The 19499-nt window shown below is 27.1% G+C and overlaps 1 protein-coding gene across 1 annotated transcript in view; it reads left to right on the top strand.

Annotated features, from left to right (window-relative positions):
• Positions 1–19499, top strand: part of LOC100167073 — a 203125-nt gene that overhangs the window by 147682 nt on the left and 35944 nt on the right. The window contains exons 6-7 of the mRNA XM_001943291.5: positions 2783–3014; positions 8702–8839. Of these exons, the coding sequence (XP_001943326.3) occupies positions 2783–3014; positions 8702–8839 (370 nt within the window). The remainder of the gene's footprint in view (positions 1–2782; positions 3015–8701; positions 8840–19499) is intronic.

The following is a 19499-nucleotide window of genomic DNA, read 5'->3' as shown; positions in this document are numbered from 1 at the left end:
GCAACGTCACGAGTAAAAAGCGTTAAAACTTAAAGGTGTTCCCCAGATCTAAGACCGGATTAAGGGGGGTCATGGCCCCCGGGCCTCGAAAGTTAGAATTTATTTAGGGGCCTCTAATTTGTCCATTACTTTTTTCGTTATAGGCTATGTAACACTAAATAAATCACCTAAAAAAAAAAATCGATGATTATTTAGCAAGGAAAAAAGCATGTAAATTATAATTTATAAAATATAAAGTAATACATAAATACATTATTCATTATTTATTGCTATGTGCCTATATACCTAATATATTTTAAATAAGACCCTTGTACGAAAAAAAAATATTAAATAATATACAATGCGTTCCAGGGTGAAGTGACCGGCCAACGTCATATGAAAGTATACCAAAAATGACGAAGAAATACCCTTTAAAGATTCAATCTAACTTTTTATTTTTTTAGTTATGAGCAATTAACTTCTTTTTATCAAAACCATGCGTATCAAGTATTTGTTTATGAATCTTCAAACATTTCAACATGTTGACGAAATTTTATTTTTATTTTAAAGCTATTTAATTGTCCTATTAATTGACATACGCAATTAAACCAGAAATGTGCTAATTATTTTTATTAAATTTAAAAAAAGAGAAAAAAGTTGGTAAAAATTAGTATTTTTAAAAGGAAATTGTACATTATTCCAAATAATTTATTACTATCTAAATTTACCGAATAGTATAAAATTAAATGATTGACGACCAATTAACCGACTCAATCCTAGGAAAACTAAGATTGTGACGATTAACAGGAATATATTATGAAAACAAAACTTTCAAGGTATTCTAGGTATATTAATGTGTTGTTCAGTATAATTCAGCAGAATAATATAAAAAACAAAAAACCCATACCAAATAATAATTTTCTATTTTAGAATCAAAGTGTTTGGAGTGTCACATTATTTGACGTTTTTTTGAATATATATTTTAAAAAATGGATAAAAAAAAACTACCCACTGCTGCAGTCACATGATACTATACTCTGTTCAGTGAGAAAGCACGCTGATTCTGCTCATTCCTCCTCATCACCGTGGTGTTGAAACTGGTACCCCAATGGCAGGGTGTTGCGTGGGGGAACCAGTTTTCGTCAGTGCGTGACGTGGTCTCTCGCTGAACAGAGTATAAGCAGTGCAGCGTATAAGAAAATAGACAAATATTTTCTTTTAATTAACTGTTTCCAGTTTTGGTATTATACTAATAAGCTTGGCTTTTATTTGTTTAAAGTTATAGTCGTTTCAAAATGAAATGTTTATTATCGTTAAATAAACCACACACATGTATATAACGTACAGTTTTGAGTTAAAACAAATAATTATTATATAGTGTACAGGGTTTATCAGGAAGTATGATGCATTTGGATTGATTAAAACTTAATGGATGGAGACTAACAATTTTTGAATAGTTTGTATACTTTTGGCAGGTAATGCAGTTACAGTTGCCACAGTGGGCATTTGACCTAGACTTTTGAAAAATTGTCCAGAAATTATAATTACTTTTTATGGGTCTACTTTAAAGCTAAAGTTTTCAAAAATCAGATACTTGATGCTCTTTAAATACTATCTGGAGAAAAATCAGAACGTTCTGATAGCTATAACCAAGAGGTGCATTGAAAACTTTATATTGTCTCGCTTGCGGAAGTTTCTATAGAGAAAAACTGTCACAAATTAGACAACGTCATTTTTTCTCTTTTTTATTACTGCATTTTGTACTCGTTAATTGTGGAAAATAAACTTTTCATTTTTTTCATTAATTACTAAGTGTAATATTTCCAAAAAGCGTATATTTAACTAACTCTGTGTATGGAATATTACTTTTACATATTTTTAATCGCGAATAATAGTATATTTTATTGGAATTTGCATTGATCATTTTTAAGTGGTGCATAATAATATATGGCTAGAAAGTGATGGGGGGCGTTTCTTCATTTTATTTTTGAATTCACATGTGTATTGTTTCACTACTTAAAATTCTAAAACAATATCAACCCACCTTATTTTAATCAATAACCTAAATGTTATGTTTAAATTTATGCAGGACATATCAATGCTTAAAAAAAAGTATAGTGTCAGCATGTTATATCCTGTCTGAAAATAATTTGTTGTTTGTGATGCAAATTGCAATAATTTAGGTACTTATCGGAACTTGATATTTTCCACCATGTTTTGAGTGAGAATTTGTATATTCAAACAAAATACATATCCGATCCTTCTCCTACAAATTATTCTACATTACTACGTCAATCGCTAACTTACTGTGATGGGACTGGAACTAAACTAAGATATTTGGTAGGTATTAGAACCAGAACATTCTGTAAAATATGTTTTCAAAACTTAAAAATCTTATTTATTGAATTACTGTAAGAATAGAAACTAATGTGATAAGCAAAGGTTTTTTCGATTCTTGTTGGTCTTAAGAAAGTCTTCTAATATATACTAATAAACAACCATTATAACTAGTAAAATTATTTTAGTACCGTAAATACAGTTTTAATTAATTAAACATTATATTATACATTTTTTTCTTCCTCAGTATAATATTTTAAAATGCGAATCAGAAACGATTGGTAGTACGGGTATTGATCGGCAAATATTAATTTCGTATATTGACGAACCGAAACATATAAAATCACCAATTTATTATATGGGTTCAAAGTATCCGACCTACTCTCATCCGTATGGGCGTACGGCATCGCGTATATATTCTTATTATATTTCAATGATATTTATTTTTTTCGTATATATTATATAGGTTCAAAATCGACGCCAATCGACAACTCTATATTGAACTTCCAGAGTACATGTCACGAGGCGTTGGAAACCTGTAACAAACACTCACAGTGCCAGGAAATGGTGGCGTCCATAATCCGAAACTGCAACCACAGACAGTGCAAGAAAGCCAACTGCATGGAGTCGCTGCAAAACTTTTACCGCAACGAATCAATGCATTCATACGCAATAGAAATCGCATTTTGTCTGTGCAAGTGAGTACTTACTGACAACTGTTATTATTTTATACTTGGGTGACCTTCTTTGTAAAATAAAATCGGGATCTTTGCATGGCCTCTCCGAGCTCGAAACGACCATCGCACACTGCTATTTTGGACTCATATTAGGTACAATTGTACCCAATAATTGTTCAATTTTGAATAAATCATTACTCATTTATATTTAAATTGGATATTTCCCATTCCCCTAAAAAAGAACTTGGTAATACCTTGGAGATCATTGGGCGTGAGAGTTCCTAACCTGACTTCACCCACCTGTAAGTTACAAAGTGTTCCTTGTCATTACCGTGTTGAATAGTTGCATAATAATTATGAAATCATACATACAATTCATTTAAGTGGATAATGACGAAGAACGGCGTCAGTTTTTGACAGATTGCATTGCAATTTTTTAGTCACAGCGGCACAACACTAATTAAAATTAAAGGGTATGCATTTTTTAATGCATCTTCTGTTTATAGCCAAATTTATTTTGTAATATTTAATTACTAAATTTGTATATTTTCTTTTTTCAAAGAATCGTAACTTTCTTTAAAATAATCTCTGTAATAACTGTAATATTATGCGTTTTATTATTTTTATCTTTCATTTCCATAATTATACACTGTTATATAAAATTAAAATATGCCTGACTCGTGTTAACGTATTTGTGTCAGAAAAATTTCATCTTAACGACAATTTTTAATATTATAGTACATTTTAATAATATCTATAAGTAAAATTGTGGTCTGCTGGTTTAGATATTATTATGATTTGATTATATTAGGTATATATTACGAACTCGTATGGGTAACTGATGCAGATTAATACGAGACTGGCAGTGTATTTAAAACGTAAAGTGCATTGCGATGTATTTCGTAATTGAAAATGTACCAGAATAATGCAATATGTATTATGTGGTGAGCCACAATACTTACATAATAATAATATTGTAATACGTAGGTACAATGTGCTTTATATAAATTCTACCGAATCGCGTGGTCGGGTGACGTTTGATATTATTAACACGCCATAGTCGTAACTAATAAAATATTCGGTCGTTTATGTTGTATAATACTATAATAGTATAATATTATAATTATAATATATTAAAATAACAATAACAATAATAATAATAATAATAATAACAATTACGCTGTTGGTGAAACAGAAGTTTATGCGCGTATGATGTTAAACATTACGTCACAATATATTATAAACCATACGTTTAAAGTAAATCACTAAGACATGAACAAATTCAATTTTAGTTGCTACGATTAAGAGGACGTTTCACCCCCAATTGTTGTCTCCGTCTTACACACGTACAGCATAGCAAAAACTATTTTGCACGGGAAAGAACCTAGAAGGCTACAGTTAAAACTAAGAAACGAAATTTTCACCACATAAAAAATAGAAATTTGGCTGTGCAATATCGTTTTTATTTTTTTATATCACTTATAGGAAAAAAGTTCTTATTATTTCAAATTCCATTATTATTTGTGTTTTTAAACTTTAATAACATTTTTTAAAGTTCCGATGATGAAAAAATAAAAACGATATTGCACAGCCAAAGTTTTATTTTTTATGTGGTGAAAATTTCGTTTCTTAATTATGACTATAGCCTTCTTGGTTCTTTCCCGCGCAAAACAGTTTTTGCTATGCTGTACGTGTATAAGACGGAGACAACAAATACAGGTGAAATGTTCTCTTAATGCACGTGTTTCTTGGTTGTAACCTGCAGTTTTGTAATAGTTTGATATATTTTTGTTTAAGTGACTCAAATTTCGGTTACGTAAAAATATTATGTGTGTAACGCGGCAATGATGATAATTCGGGAAAATAATATGTCTAAAATGCTTTAAGTATTAGCCAACACTAGAATGTACCTTCTATTATACAAAATTATTGTCATCGTTTATCACGAACTGTTATTGTTATAATTTATAAATATTTTATAGAAATCATCTAAACTATCGTAAGTAATTTTATACAGTGAGTTGAATGGGGACGTTTATAAAATTCAATATTTGAAATAGATGAAATTAATTATTTTGGTTCACTCCGTGCGCATCTCTATATTTTTACACAAAATTTGTTTATTATTATAACGACTTTTACGCGCTTTATAGAAAGAAGAAGAACAGGATTGTATCCGTGCAAACAGAAACAGTTAAAACTTAAGATATATTTTAAAGCATGGTCAACAAAATAAGATACATTTTTAGGCAGCAGTGGCTTAGATACTATCCTCGGACCACAAGGATTTTTTAAAATTAAATGTAAGACTTAAATAGGTATACCAGTCGTCCTTTTAATAAAATATGTAAATCAAAATGCCATAGTAGTTTGCGATTTGAATAAAAAAATTAAATTAGAATTGATCAAACAATATTAACTTAGTTTGTACAAATAAAAATGTTTTTTTTTATTATTGCATTGTGTAAAGTGCATCATCAATCGACCTTATTTTATAGTATGGCCATAAACCATATTTTCAAAATAGTATTTGTTCATATCCATATTTTATCTTTTCTTATAATATCTTTGGTATACATTTCTACATTTATTAGGCATTATCAAATATTACTGGGAAATAATAATAATTCCTACAATACCAATTTCATTAGTATCTACATTAGAGAATACTAGTTTGTGAATTTTCATAGACCAGAAATACGGTAATACCGTATTTATAAATATGCAATCCAGGGCAAAATAAAGGCAAATAAGGGAAGAATTCTTTTAGAAAACAAAATATAGTGAAACCTCGTCTAACGTATACCTCCCAATAGTGACAATAGTGGACTTTTTCTTGGGAACCAACTACAAACTTTCTACAATAACATATAAAATAAAATATATCAAAGAAAAAAAACTCAGTCAATCCGGCAACAAATGTCACAATCGCCATCCATGTACAATATTTATATAGATAATACATTATTCTGAGTGTTGATATGCCTACGTGTTTGTGTATTGTAATAATGTATTCATTTTATTATATTTTCTATCCATCAATCGTAACGTAACATCGATTTTTCAAGAAAACATTTTTTGTCACGGCTGCACCGAAAGTTTGCAGGTTTTCGATACCGGTCGAAGCGTCAAAAAGCGTCCTTTTTCCGTCCAGGGGGTGGTAAAGAGGAAACCCCAAAAAGTGCTGGACGCACATATCATGCGCGTATCCCCGCCGCAACCAGACACTAAAATCTTTATCACGGTCCTTACAAAATATACACTTTTGGTTACATCTTATATTCATACTATAACTTCCATGCGTGACGCTCAAAATAAATAAAACCAAATAGTTGCTTTCATGGAATATTGTTGTCGTAGAATTATGGTCTATTTGTTGCATAGATCCCTGCATTACCTTTGCCGTGATCGATGAATGCAAGCAAGAGGCGTGACAAAAAATAGTATGTGTGGCTCGTGCGGGAAATCATTTTCAGTTTTGGGTGAAATGCAGCTCTCACCTGCGGCTTGTGCCACACACGTGGCCTGCGACTGAAATAGCTCACTTCCTGGCCTTGATCCCACACAATATACCATAGTAGCGCGCTATAGATAATATATTTAAGAAAAAACGAGTGTCTAGAGACAGCACCTCAGATCAGTAAATAATTCCCTTAAGACATGACCAGTCACGATTATACAGTCATAAATTTTAATATCTTTTCTATGGCCAATTTGTAATTAATACGCCATCACTCCATGATCGCCGTGGTGACAATTTTGGTTTCTACCTACCTACTTTGCCCAAAAACGAGCACAACAATCTTTAGTTTACTTTACACTAGTACAATAATAGTTAATATAGTATAAACAAATTAACTTTTTCAATAATTACAAATTGACAAATTACACATTACTACGATTAAATGTAAACACTGACAAAATTACCAACATTTAAAGTAATAGTATAAAATATACGATACATTATTAAATATACTTATTTCATATAGTACCTAATATATTATATACAATTTTAAATTTTCAAATATTGCCTTCAAATAGAATTTCACTAATTAATTATATTTATAGAGTGGAAATTATGCACTATAGAAAACATGGAAATTTTCAATACAATTAATTAATAATTAATGAACAAGTTTGTTTGTGCTAGTTACAGATTTACAATTTTCCAATAAGCTCATATTAAATGCCCACCTAATTGAATTATTATGTAAATATAATATATTTTACATTTACAATAACAATTGAATTTTAATTGGAAAATAAATAAATTTAAATTAGAACTCACTGTTAGTGTGATGAAGCATTAACTATCGAAAAGGTATTAACAACTTTATGATCGTGAATTCATGCCCGATTATGTGATATGGAACTACTCAGAAATGCTGTCTCTAGACGCTTGTAAAACAAATAGCAGTAATGGTAGTGATTAGTTATGTGATACCTTTTACGGCTTCGTTCTAATGTACGTATTGTCCCGTCAAAGGTTTGTTGTAAAGAAAAAAAACAACAATTATTGCAGTTCCAGCATGTACAAAAGTAAAATGTAAAAAGCCTTGCCAAAAAAAAAAAAAACAATAAAGAAAAATAATAAATGTAAAAACAAACAAAAACCACTATCCAGGTCCTTATAATGTATGTCATATGTGTATTGTATAGTTATGCGACGCACTATTATACATAGGTATAAAATAACGGTAGGTAATTGTGGCCTATAGAATAATATCAATGATATTATGTGTGTATTTATAATATGGCTATAAAGTATTCATTGCGTTTTTGTTCCTTTCCTTTCAGAGTTATATCTAAAATAATGTTGAGTTTCTACTACAATTTTAATTCTGGGAACGGAAATAATATATTAACAACTGTATTCTAATATTATTATTGAAAATACTTTTATTGAATACAGTTATAATTACTGCGTGGTCGTGGCGTCTAAAATATATTTTATTTTTATCCTTTTAAGTAGCTTCAACTATTAAAAAAAAAAATCCTTGCGATGATTGTTAAAAAACAAAATAACTTATGATTTAACAACAATTTTTAAACAATATCAGTTTTATTTTTATTTTTTGTCTCATACATTAACCTTTGTCTTTGATGTTTTAAATTATCGACTAAAAAATAATTAATAAATAAACCTACACATTGACGCATTTATAAAAAAATTCATTATATGATTTGAATCAAAATGTATACGTTTGACTGTAAAACACAAATATTACCATTCACAATATCATAAACTTTTCACGCCTAATAAAAACACGTTGAAAAGCCGCGAACTCGTTTTTTAAATTCAAATAACAATGATATGGTAAAATATTATTTTTTAACGACCATTTTCGATAAAATAATAGCCCGTCGTATGGTAATATAAAGGGATGATAAATGTTTATGCAGTTCTGCAAGTAAGACAGAAATATATATGTTTTGCCTACATGGATGTAAAAAATATAAATGTTATATAAGTCACCAAAAGTGGGCAAGTTAATGAAAGTAATTAACTCAAGTTAAGTTAAGTTAAGAAGACACAAGATCGATAAGTTAAAAATTAACAGTTAACAAATTATAAATTTTACTCGATAAGTTAAAAGTTAATACAGACAAAAATATTAACTTAACTCAGTTTAAAAAAAGTTAATATTATGTACATAACATAATATATACATATAACACGTTTGTAATGTTGTCATTTTTTCGTACAGGAAATCTGGAGTCAACAAAGACAAATGTTTGATAGCTCAAGAGATGCTGCATCCGGAATGCGCTCAGCGTGCGGATGGCCCGGCGAAGGTGCCATGCCATTTCTTAGCCGAAAGCTGTCGTGCTAAATCGAATTGCCGGTAAGCAGAATATTATCACCTATTTCGTATTGAATCGATACATTTAACCGAGTAATTTCCGAGTTATTCTAATTTATGTATGATGTAAAGACAGCTAGGCTGTAGTTATCAGAACTTTAAAAAAAACATAAATATATCATATTACAGTTTATTTATAAACCCATAAAATTAATCACCCGAAACACTAATAACATTATTTTATTTTGACTTTTAAAATTACCACTTTTTTTGAATAAAAATAAATGTTCAGTCATAATAATAAGAATAATATTTAGAGTAATTAGAATACTTAGAATACTTACCAATATTGTTTTCAAAATTTTAATTTTATCATAAATTACCTAATAATGTTATTTAATGTGTTTAAAAAATTACCTTTTCAATTGTGTAATATCAATTAAAATCTGTTTGTATTAAAAAACACCATTCAATAAAATGGTTACGTAGGTTATGTTCTGAGTGGGTGGGGTAGTTTTTAAGATTTCAACTATGTTTGATGATTATAATGTTTTGAATGTATTTTAGTATAGTAGGTACCTACAGTGAACCTTACATTTAACACACTTCCATTAATTGACTTATTTTTTAAATACCTCGACGTAAGTATTAAATTTTTGTTACGAATTTGCAACATTTTGCTACGGTAATTTTAGGAGTTGCTTCAGTCTGGTTTTTTCGGAACCCCAGAAAATAAAAATAATTCTACCACCAGCAAATTTTTGAAATAACACGAAATTGGTATCAAAAAATTGCTACGAATTTGCTTTATTTTGCTATGCAATTTACAGAATTTGTTACTATCTGATTTTTCAAGAATCCCGGAAAATAGAAAATTTCCTATAACCGGTGCAACATTCAAATACCACTAAATTGGTTTTCAAATATTGGTATGAATTCGCTACATTTGTCTACACTATTTTCAGAATTTGCTACATATATAGCCATTGGACAATCATGGATGCGGCAACATTTTATGAAGTACCTATATCAGGATCAATTAATTGTTAATAATTCACAAAATATTGATAATGACTGAAATATGTATTTAGCCAATTCGTGTTGTTTGAACAAAGCACTAGTTTTGGGAAATTTTCTGTTTTCCATGATTCCGAAAAAACCATTATGGAGCAATTTCTAAAATAGTAGCAACATTTTGACACCAATATCGAGGTGTTTGATAAAATTGCCCTTTGCTGAAAAATTTTCTATTTACCGGGATTCTGGAAAAACCAGGACGTAGCAATTCCTTAAAACACGGTAGCAAATCCGCAGCAACATTTGGTACCAATATCGTGGCATTTAAATAATGCACAGGTTTTGAGAAATATTCTATTTTTCTTGATTCCGGAAAAAACAGATTGTAACAAATTCTAAAAATTGAGTAGCAAAATGTAGCAGATTATTGATGTATGATTTGAGGTTGTAGCGCTAAGTGTCGGTGCCAACTTTATGGACATTTAGAGAACTAAACAAAATTAATTTAATTCAATTTAATGAACTTCTATGAAATATTAATTGTTATTTTTGCTCTTGAAACTTCGTAATACCTATTGAATAATACTTGATTTCACTGCATTATGAAGGTTAAATACGTAGTGGGTTTAGATGTCATTTTAAATCAAGTATTTATTATTCCGATATTATTAACTATCGATTATAGGTATTATCTAGATTATTATTATGAAAATATTGGAATTGAGAATATCTTAAATAAATACAATTACACTACTACATACAATTTTTGTAATTTTTTTTTTGAATTCATATTAGCAGTATGGTGGTTTGAATATATGAATTGCGTAATGAGCTTATTTTATTCCAACTATAGCCAATTTGGATTCTATAATGCATGCTAGAATATAATCAGGCACAGATTTGACATGCAATACGTATTGAAAAAAAATAATAATCAAATATCCAAACTTAACTAAAATATTAGGGCCGATTAAAAATTATTTTATAGAGATAAAAAATTATTTTTCGTTTTGAATTTTTGATAAGATTCTAAGAAGCACGATTCTGTAAACTACCACTAGAAACCAAATTAACACTTTTGAAAAGTACGTTATTGATTTATTTTGCTAAGTATCTTAATATTTCATAATTCTATATTATGACTAAATTATATTATTTTACCAAATATACATTACTCTTAATATTACGTCAATTCTAGTGCTTGGGAGACTTGGGAGACTCGGGAGTGATGAAAAGTTCAACCGCATTTATAAAATATTTTGAAACGCCTACATCAAATTTTTTTTAATTGAACATAATAATATACGATGGTATGCATTTTTGGCTAATGTATTACCTATATTTTTAAGACTTTTCCAAAAATACCTTTTCCATTTACCTATATATAAATTTATTTTTTTGAACAATGAGGTTAAAATATATTAAACTTGCAATCAAATTAAAAAAAAAAAGCATGTGCAAAATATACGAAAGATAATTGTCCGATTGGGCATGGGTGGACTGGTTAGGGTGGCAGGTGGACGATCCTCGTCTGGGTCGAAAGGACATTTGGCTGCTTGAATGAATTTTCGCCAATAACTTATAAATATTTCATTATTAGCCCAAAATGGGGACAAATTTTTCGTTTCGCCGTGGCCAATTTTGATTGTCAGTCTAGCCCTGTGATTGGGGGACTATTTTAGATTCTGAGTGGAGCGAGGAAACTATTAGTTTTAGATGGTGTTTATTTATTTTATTTTTATTTTTTTTATATCCTGTATAAAAAATTTCTACCAGAAGGAGTATTTCAATTTCAACATATAGGCGTACCTTATTTTTTATCATTTTTTATTTACCTGTTTCATTTTAAATATATTATGTCGAAATGAAATAATATATTATGTGTAGGTACTATTTTATTTTATGTCTGTGGTCTACTAAGCTCTTATAAAATTATAAATTTTCTGTGATTCTTAAATGGGTAAGAATCACTGTAATTGTGTAGGTATATAATACTGTTTTACCATCATTCTGAATTAACACATAAATAACTAATGCAGTATGCTGAGAAAATGTATTTAATTTCAAAACCTTATATATAATAATATAATATAATATAAAATTATTTAATAATGTGCATCTGTCAATATGATATTTTAAATTCAATGATTGGATTATGTTGGGTTATTACTATTACTTGTCTAAAGTTTTGTGTATACTATTGAAATTCAATTTTTTCTTACAAAATATTACTGTGGTATTTACTATATTAAATTTGTTTATTTTTCGTACAAACATTATAGTATGTAAAATATGATTTTATTATTTATATATATAATTTAGAAGGTACTTAATTACGTACGCGTTTATAAATTATACTTAATACAAGCAAATTTATAAGGATTAAACAGGATAACTGTATTATGTACAAGTTATTGAATGGCTAAATTGACTGTCCAGATCTATTATAGAAATTAACTTTTTTAATTCCTGATCATACAACTAGAAATAATGACGTTTTTTATGAGCCGTTCCAGAGGACGGTAAAAAAATCTCCTTTAATTAAAACCATGCAACATTCAAATAATTTTAATATTAATATTTTAATATGCAAATCTGTTGTTTCTTTTAATCACTTAAATTTATATTGTACACCTCGTCTGTACTATATATTGTTGTTTTATGTTTACACATAACTATTGTAATTGGGCTTGCTAGATTAATCATAATAAATAAATAAATAAATAGTATTTATCATATGCTATAAATGTATATAATATTACATGGTAATGTTGGTGCTTATCAAAGAAGTAATTTTACATAATATAATAATATTATCTTGAAATCATTTTTTTTTTATGTCAACCAAAAATCTTAAATTTATGATCTATAGATATAGATTAGTATTGGTTTTCACTTATTGTACTGTAGTGAAATAATGTAGAATAACAGTAAAAAGTGTTTTTTTTTTTTTGTTATTGCTAAGCATCAACCAGTTTAAATTTGCAGAGAAGGTATTGCACTACTAATGTCAAGGATAACTTTCATACTATTTTATTTCTGTATGTTCTAAAATACGTTTTAATACGTTAGAAAATAAACCATTATTTCAATACTGATTAGTGATTTTTAGCTGGTAATTTGCATACAAAATATTCTGATATAGAAAGATATAAATAAAATATATAAAAACCTAAAAAACAAATATTATATAATTTAATATTGAAAAAAAAAATTAATATTTTTGGTAGGTACCTACATACTCTTTTCCAAATTAAGAAATTATTTTAAACATTTTTTAAATACTACTTTTGATAAGTTTTTAGTACAACTACTGTATTCTGAATATTTCATACAAATATTTATTTCTAAAACAAAAAAAAAAACTTTTTTAATGTACCAATATTTTTAATTATTTAATGCATTTTTTTTTTTGCCAAACTTTTATCAAACAATGATTATAGAAGTAAAATGGATGGTTTTAATTATTTTGTTGTACGCTGTGTAATTTTATGAATATTTGTTTGAGTTGAAATGAAACTTAAGATTAATTTTTATATTTCGTGTATTTTAAGAATATTTGGAACAGTATGTGAGTACTATTATTAGTAAGTACCTATTCCAATACATATAATATATATACTCTGAATGTTACATTTTTTGATAAATTCTTTCTAAATAGGTACGTACCTTACTTATGAGGTTTAAAATATTTTATTTAAGCATTTTAAAGTATGCTGCCCTCCCTTGAATGAAATGTAATTTATGGACCTAGAGAGGTTCAACACCAATTCTGAGCAACTTCACGTAGATACCCATAATATTTTTTATATGTTTGTTACATAATTATAACTCATTAGTCTAAACCACAATAATGTATTGCCTATAGACTACATGAATTTAAATCTTAATCGTCTATAATGTAGTATATTTCATGAATTAACACATTGCTCGTATATACGCGTCATTGTTAGAAGAATCGTAGATTAATTTTTAAAGTGTAAAACTATAAAATTTAATTTCTTGACTTAAATTTAAATTTCGATTCCATAATATGGAATAATATTATGTAAACACTAAACAACAAACGATAATTTCACCTGATTAATTATTAATTAACCTAGCGGCCGAGCACAATGAAAACATTATATTATTACAAATCCTTTTCCATTTAATACTATACAGTGCCTATAAAATATCCTTATAATAAAATTATTGTATGCACAAATGGCAAGTAATAAATAATTTATACGCCCATGGTCAAATATAATGTATATTATATGAAAAAATAAATAATAATTATAATAAGTCGGTTTATAAAACCAAAAAACGTTGAACACGCAGCTCTGGCATACGAGGCTGACAGCGCCGTGGTGGAGCCGTTTGCATAACTGGTGAATAAAAAATAGGAATAACTATCGTGTATTATAATATTTTAATATATAAAACCGTTATAACAAAATAACTCCCTGCCATAGACGTGTGCATATGATTGCGGTTCAATTTTCTGTGATTTTTTACGAAGTAACAAGACGTATAACGCACTGTTATCCACTATGCCATGGAGTCACGGGGATTGAGAAAATAAAAAGTTTTATTACGCGATCGTAAATTTTTCGAAAAACTAATCCGTAACAAACGACAACAACGATATTTCTAGGATCGATATAACTGTAGAATGGTAGGTACGATGAAATGTTACGTGAAATGGAAAAGTTCTGAGCTGAATCAGTTAAAATTAACATATTTTTTTACACGTATTGAGTATACAGCGTCTTTGTACCGTCCGATAGAACTTTTTCATTTTACATCTGTGTGGCATGATTTTGAAATGTATCCATAAGGTCAAAATAAAAACCTCATAAAAAAAACTATTAAAATTTAAAATATGGGCACCTAATTATTAATTAATTTAATATTGCATAGGTTATAGGTGCACATATTAATACAATAGTGTTATGTCTTATGTGTTTTCTATTATATGTAATTACCTATATATTATGAACATGTTTTTAAGCCATACTCACCACACGTGGCCATAGTTGACGAAATCCCGTATTTCTATATATTATATATTTATATTATAGATATAATATTATATATAAAAATATATAATTATTTAATTATATTATTTTTTTTTTTTAAATTTAAATTTTAAAATTTTAAGTCAAAATAAGCAATTTATATCAGTATACATAATAAGTATAGATAATATGAGACAGATAACATGATTTTATAAAATATTAAATAATGAAGCCACTCAGTGATTATTGTTTATTATTTTAAATTTATAATCCGTATAAGAATATGCATTTTGACAATACTCTGAGAATACGATGATTACTCGATTCAATTGAAACGATAAAATAATATGTAAGATAACAAAAATCATCAAAAATAATTGATCACTGAAATCTATAAAACATATTCGTATTATATAATATTATTCTAAATCTAAAAAAATATAAAAGCATAGTACCTATTCGTTTCTTATATAGGTACAATTACAAGTACATAGGTATAGTTATAGACATTAATATTGACCGTTTAATTTTTGACAAAATTAGATAATAATATATAAGCAATGATTAAAAATGTCAGTTATACTTTGTTATAATTATTCAAAAAATAATCTATGGAGAATTGAAACTTTTACGCATATTATTATATTGTATATTATATAGAATGTAATTTTCCAAACATTAAAATTAATTATAAGATTTTCCTATTTATACCACGGACTCGTTTCATGTTAATAGTAAGTAACTGTATGTCGGCATTGACTCAAAAGTCAATTATAGTAATAATATACATCATCTAAATGTATATTAGTATTATATTTAGGCTGACAGACATTCTTCGACCACAATATTATTATTACCGTGTCATTATTTATTTTTAGATTAAAATTCAACACATATAAAGATTTATTCAATTACGATGTACACTTGAAACCTATTATACAGTAGTGCGGTGGTTAACTGATTTACTCTTTATCAGTATCGTTTAGTAATTCTGAGTTTAAGTTTCTTCGAAATCTGTTAAAAACTCAGCTTACTATAACTTTTGACTTTCTTCTAAAGATTATCGTAAGAGTTAAATATATAGCCTAAATAATATCCATTCCCTCTTAACAATCCTAACTCCTTTCATCAAAAAATTATCATTTAACGACCACAATCAATCCACCGAGTGTATAGTATTATTAGCTAAATGCTTTAGTGATGACACTTAAAATGTAATTTCAAAATTTATTTTTAAGTACGAGCTAACATTTTAACATTTAAAATAGTATTATTATTTAAAGGTACAATAAATGTGGTAAAAATTTTATTTTGAAGAACGGATATTTCACTGTCTCAAAAATACTGTCTTACTATAATTTTATAACACATTTTTCGCTCTAAGACTACTCTAAACTCAAATTATTACCTTGTGGTCATGTTTTCATGCTGAAAATAATGAATATCCCCTTAATATTGTCAATGACTAACTGATTTGTATGGAAAATATTTTTTGATCATGGGAACGGTAAAATTATATAGGCTAAACTATGGATTATATACAATATATTATTATGATTGAAGCTGGGTAAGGTACCTAATGATATTATTTAACTCAGTGAAAATAGAATGATATGTTTCAATCGATATTATAATAATATAAGAACATTTAAAATGTTCATTACAATTATTAATTTATGACGTATGACAATGTGATTTTACACATATGAAAAAAAAATTTCTCAAACATTGCAATTCAAATATTAAAATTAAAATACGAATATATTATTCACAAATACGCTGTTCAATAAACAATAAAATATATACAATGTACATAGTTTATTCATATATACATAATTAAGAAAATTATACACTACATAATGTTTAGAAAAAAATAAATGTTGACTATTTTTATTGTTTTATCTTTACTTAAAATAGTAAGTTATAACTAGGTCGTGGATTTTAAAGTAATGAAAATTTAGATTACCTATGTAAGTTTTTACGCAGTTATTTTTTTAGAATATGTGTTATAAACATGAAATGTTTAACAAACAAATGTTTCATTTATTAATATATTTTTTTTTTTAATTTTAATTAAGTAGATAAGAAAATAAACTAGAAGGAATAGGAATACGAATAAATGAACAAGAGCAACTAATTACTTTAATTGGTAACTAGACCGTATAACTGATATGACTATATCCAAAAATCGTTATCTAGTCCCTATCTTACATATTACAGCGTTATAATATTTCCACAGAATATTTATTATTGTCAATATATCGGTAAATTCTAAATAAAATAATTTAAAAATATTTACGAAGTAAGGCGTGCTTTTTAAAATATGCATATATTTCAAACTATTCGAAAAATACGAAAACGTATCAACGTTATAATTTATATTATAAATTATAATATAATATTTTTATATTATTATTATGTATTTTTAATTCTGATTAAAAATTCTGCATTCAATAAAAAAAAAAATGATAATATTATTAATATTTTGACTTAAAAATCGACGTCCTACGTCGAACTAATTAACTACATAGGTACAGATAATTTAACAGACTTTCATACATTAACTTCCACAATAAAAATATCCTGATTTGAAAAATGAAATATAATATATTATGTATAATATCGTAGCTTAAAATCGTATAATATTTAAACCACAAAAAATAGTGACAAATATAATTATTTTTCTCAAATGTTATGTTACTTCGGATAAGTAAAAATAAATTTTCGTATATAGTAAAAAATATTAAAATATTTTTGAACATCGAGTGAGTTTAATATTATAAAACAATTATCCAGCATAAATATATATTTTTTCTACATATAACATTATTATATTATTGCTGTTGGTGGTAAACGATGACTGAAGGCTGCCGTGACAGTTTATTTTTCAAACTATGTATAATAATATAATATTTATAACATACATCTGTGCGTCCATGCGCAATGCGTATATATATACCGTTTTATTGATCAATACGTTACAACACGTCTAGAGCCAATTAGAAAACCCGTTTCAAACCGATTTGATATGACTGCATAAACGGTTTAATTATTTTCTATATCATAATTTTTGTTCAAATATGTCACATATTATTTGGAAAAATGATTTTAAAAAACTTTTTACCCTTCAAATATTTACAAACGACTGCGTATCCTCAAAAATAATGACAGAGAGGTGTAACTAATATGTATAATCTATATATATATATATATATATAAGAATCTAACTTGATTTTAGAGACGAAGGAAACCAGTTTGTTTGTCTATTTATTATTGTTATTATTATTATTATTATTATTAATTATTTATTTATTTATTTGTTTGTACTTGCATTTTTCCATTTGAAATATATATTATTCATTGAACAAATAATTTATTGTTACATATTTTTCTACCTTATCTTTATTCTATAATAAAAAGAATAAAATTTACTACTCCAGTGGTTGAATTCAAAATTTAGGATTTATCATTTTCAGAAATTAGCAATAACAATATGTAATTATATTATATTATTTGTATAGCCAAAAAATAGTCTTATGTTTTTAAATTAAATTATAAAAAAATAATTTCTTCCGGAAGAAGGTCGGGCAGCTAGTTTCATATATAGTCGAATCCAATACAAATAGATAAATATTAATCTCATTAATAAAAGATTCATTTTTTTAAGGATAGTTCGATATTTGATAATAAATTATATACATTTAATATATTATATATAATAACATATATTTTCCGGATTATGATTTTATGTATGCATATTTAATATATGCAATAAGATAATTGTGGATACAGATGTGATTAATCAATTGTCAATACAATGTCTTCCTAAAAAATCCTAACATCGCTTAATTGTATTCACCAATTCCTACTCATTATTTTGTATATAAGAAATTGTACGACCTATGTATTAATATTTGGTACCTACTATTATAGTATATCTTTTAATTGTTAATAAAAAGTATACATAGTTTAAATTACCTATAGTTTAAATTGAAATAACGAGTCGATACACATTTTTGTTCTGGAACTCGGCAAAATAACTCACACCAACACAAAAGGGCCACATTGTATCCACCACTGTTAGATACCTATTGGAATTTATGGCCTCTTTATCTAGACAAGAACTAGGCAAGCATTTTATTCCAATAATTAATATATTTGTAACATATAATAATATGAAAAATATTGTTGAGTTTGCTTTGTTTTTTATGCTCATTAAGAAATAGAAAATTAGAATATAAACAAACTACTCTTGATAGGTATATAAATTTGAAGAATTTCATTATATTTATAGGTTACAACTATTCATACCTACAAAGCATAAAATTGTGTTTTCTCAGTCCTTTTATATTGTAATTTATTATTAATGGACATGTATTTTTCAGTTTAATACATTTATTTTTATATGTCATAGTTCATCATGACTCATTAAAAAACATAGAAAGTAAAAATTAACGTTATAATCCAAATATAACCGATAATAGCGCGTGTCACGCATAGATTATATCTTTTATTAGGGTTAAGGTTAAACTTGTATTTTAAGGTCGTTTGGTGTTTCAAATAAGATCTTAAAAATGGGTTATGGTTGATTCGGGTGCAACATATGCGTTGCTTGTTTCACGTCCAAACGTATCATAAGGTAGCCAGTTACAGATAAAGCACGTTTGGACCAGACACTAATT

This window comes from Acyrthosiphon pisum, chromosome X (assembly GCF_005508785.2).
Source record: "Acyrthosiphon pisum isolate AL4f chromosome X, pea_aphid_22Mar2018_4r6ur, whole genome shotgun sequence".
In the NCBI taxonomy this organism is placed as follows: domain Eukaryota; kingdom Metazoa; phylum Arthropoda; class Insecta; order Hemiptera; family Aphididae; genus Acyrthosiphon; species Acyrthosiphon pisum.
This window is presented reverse-complemented; position numbering and strand designations above follow the sequence as displayed.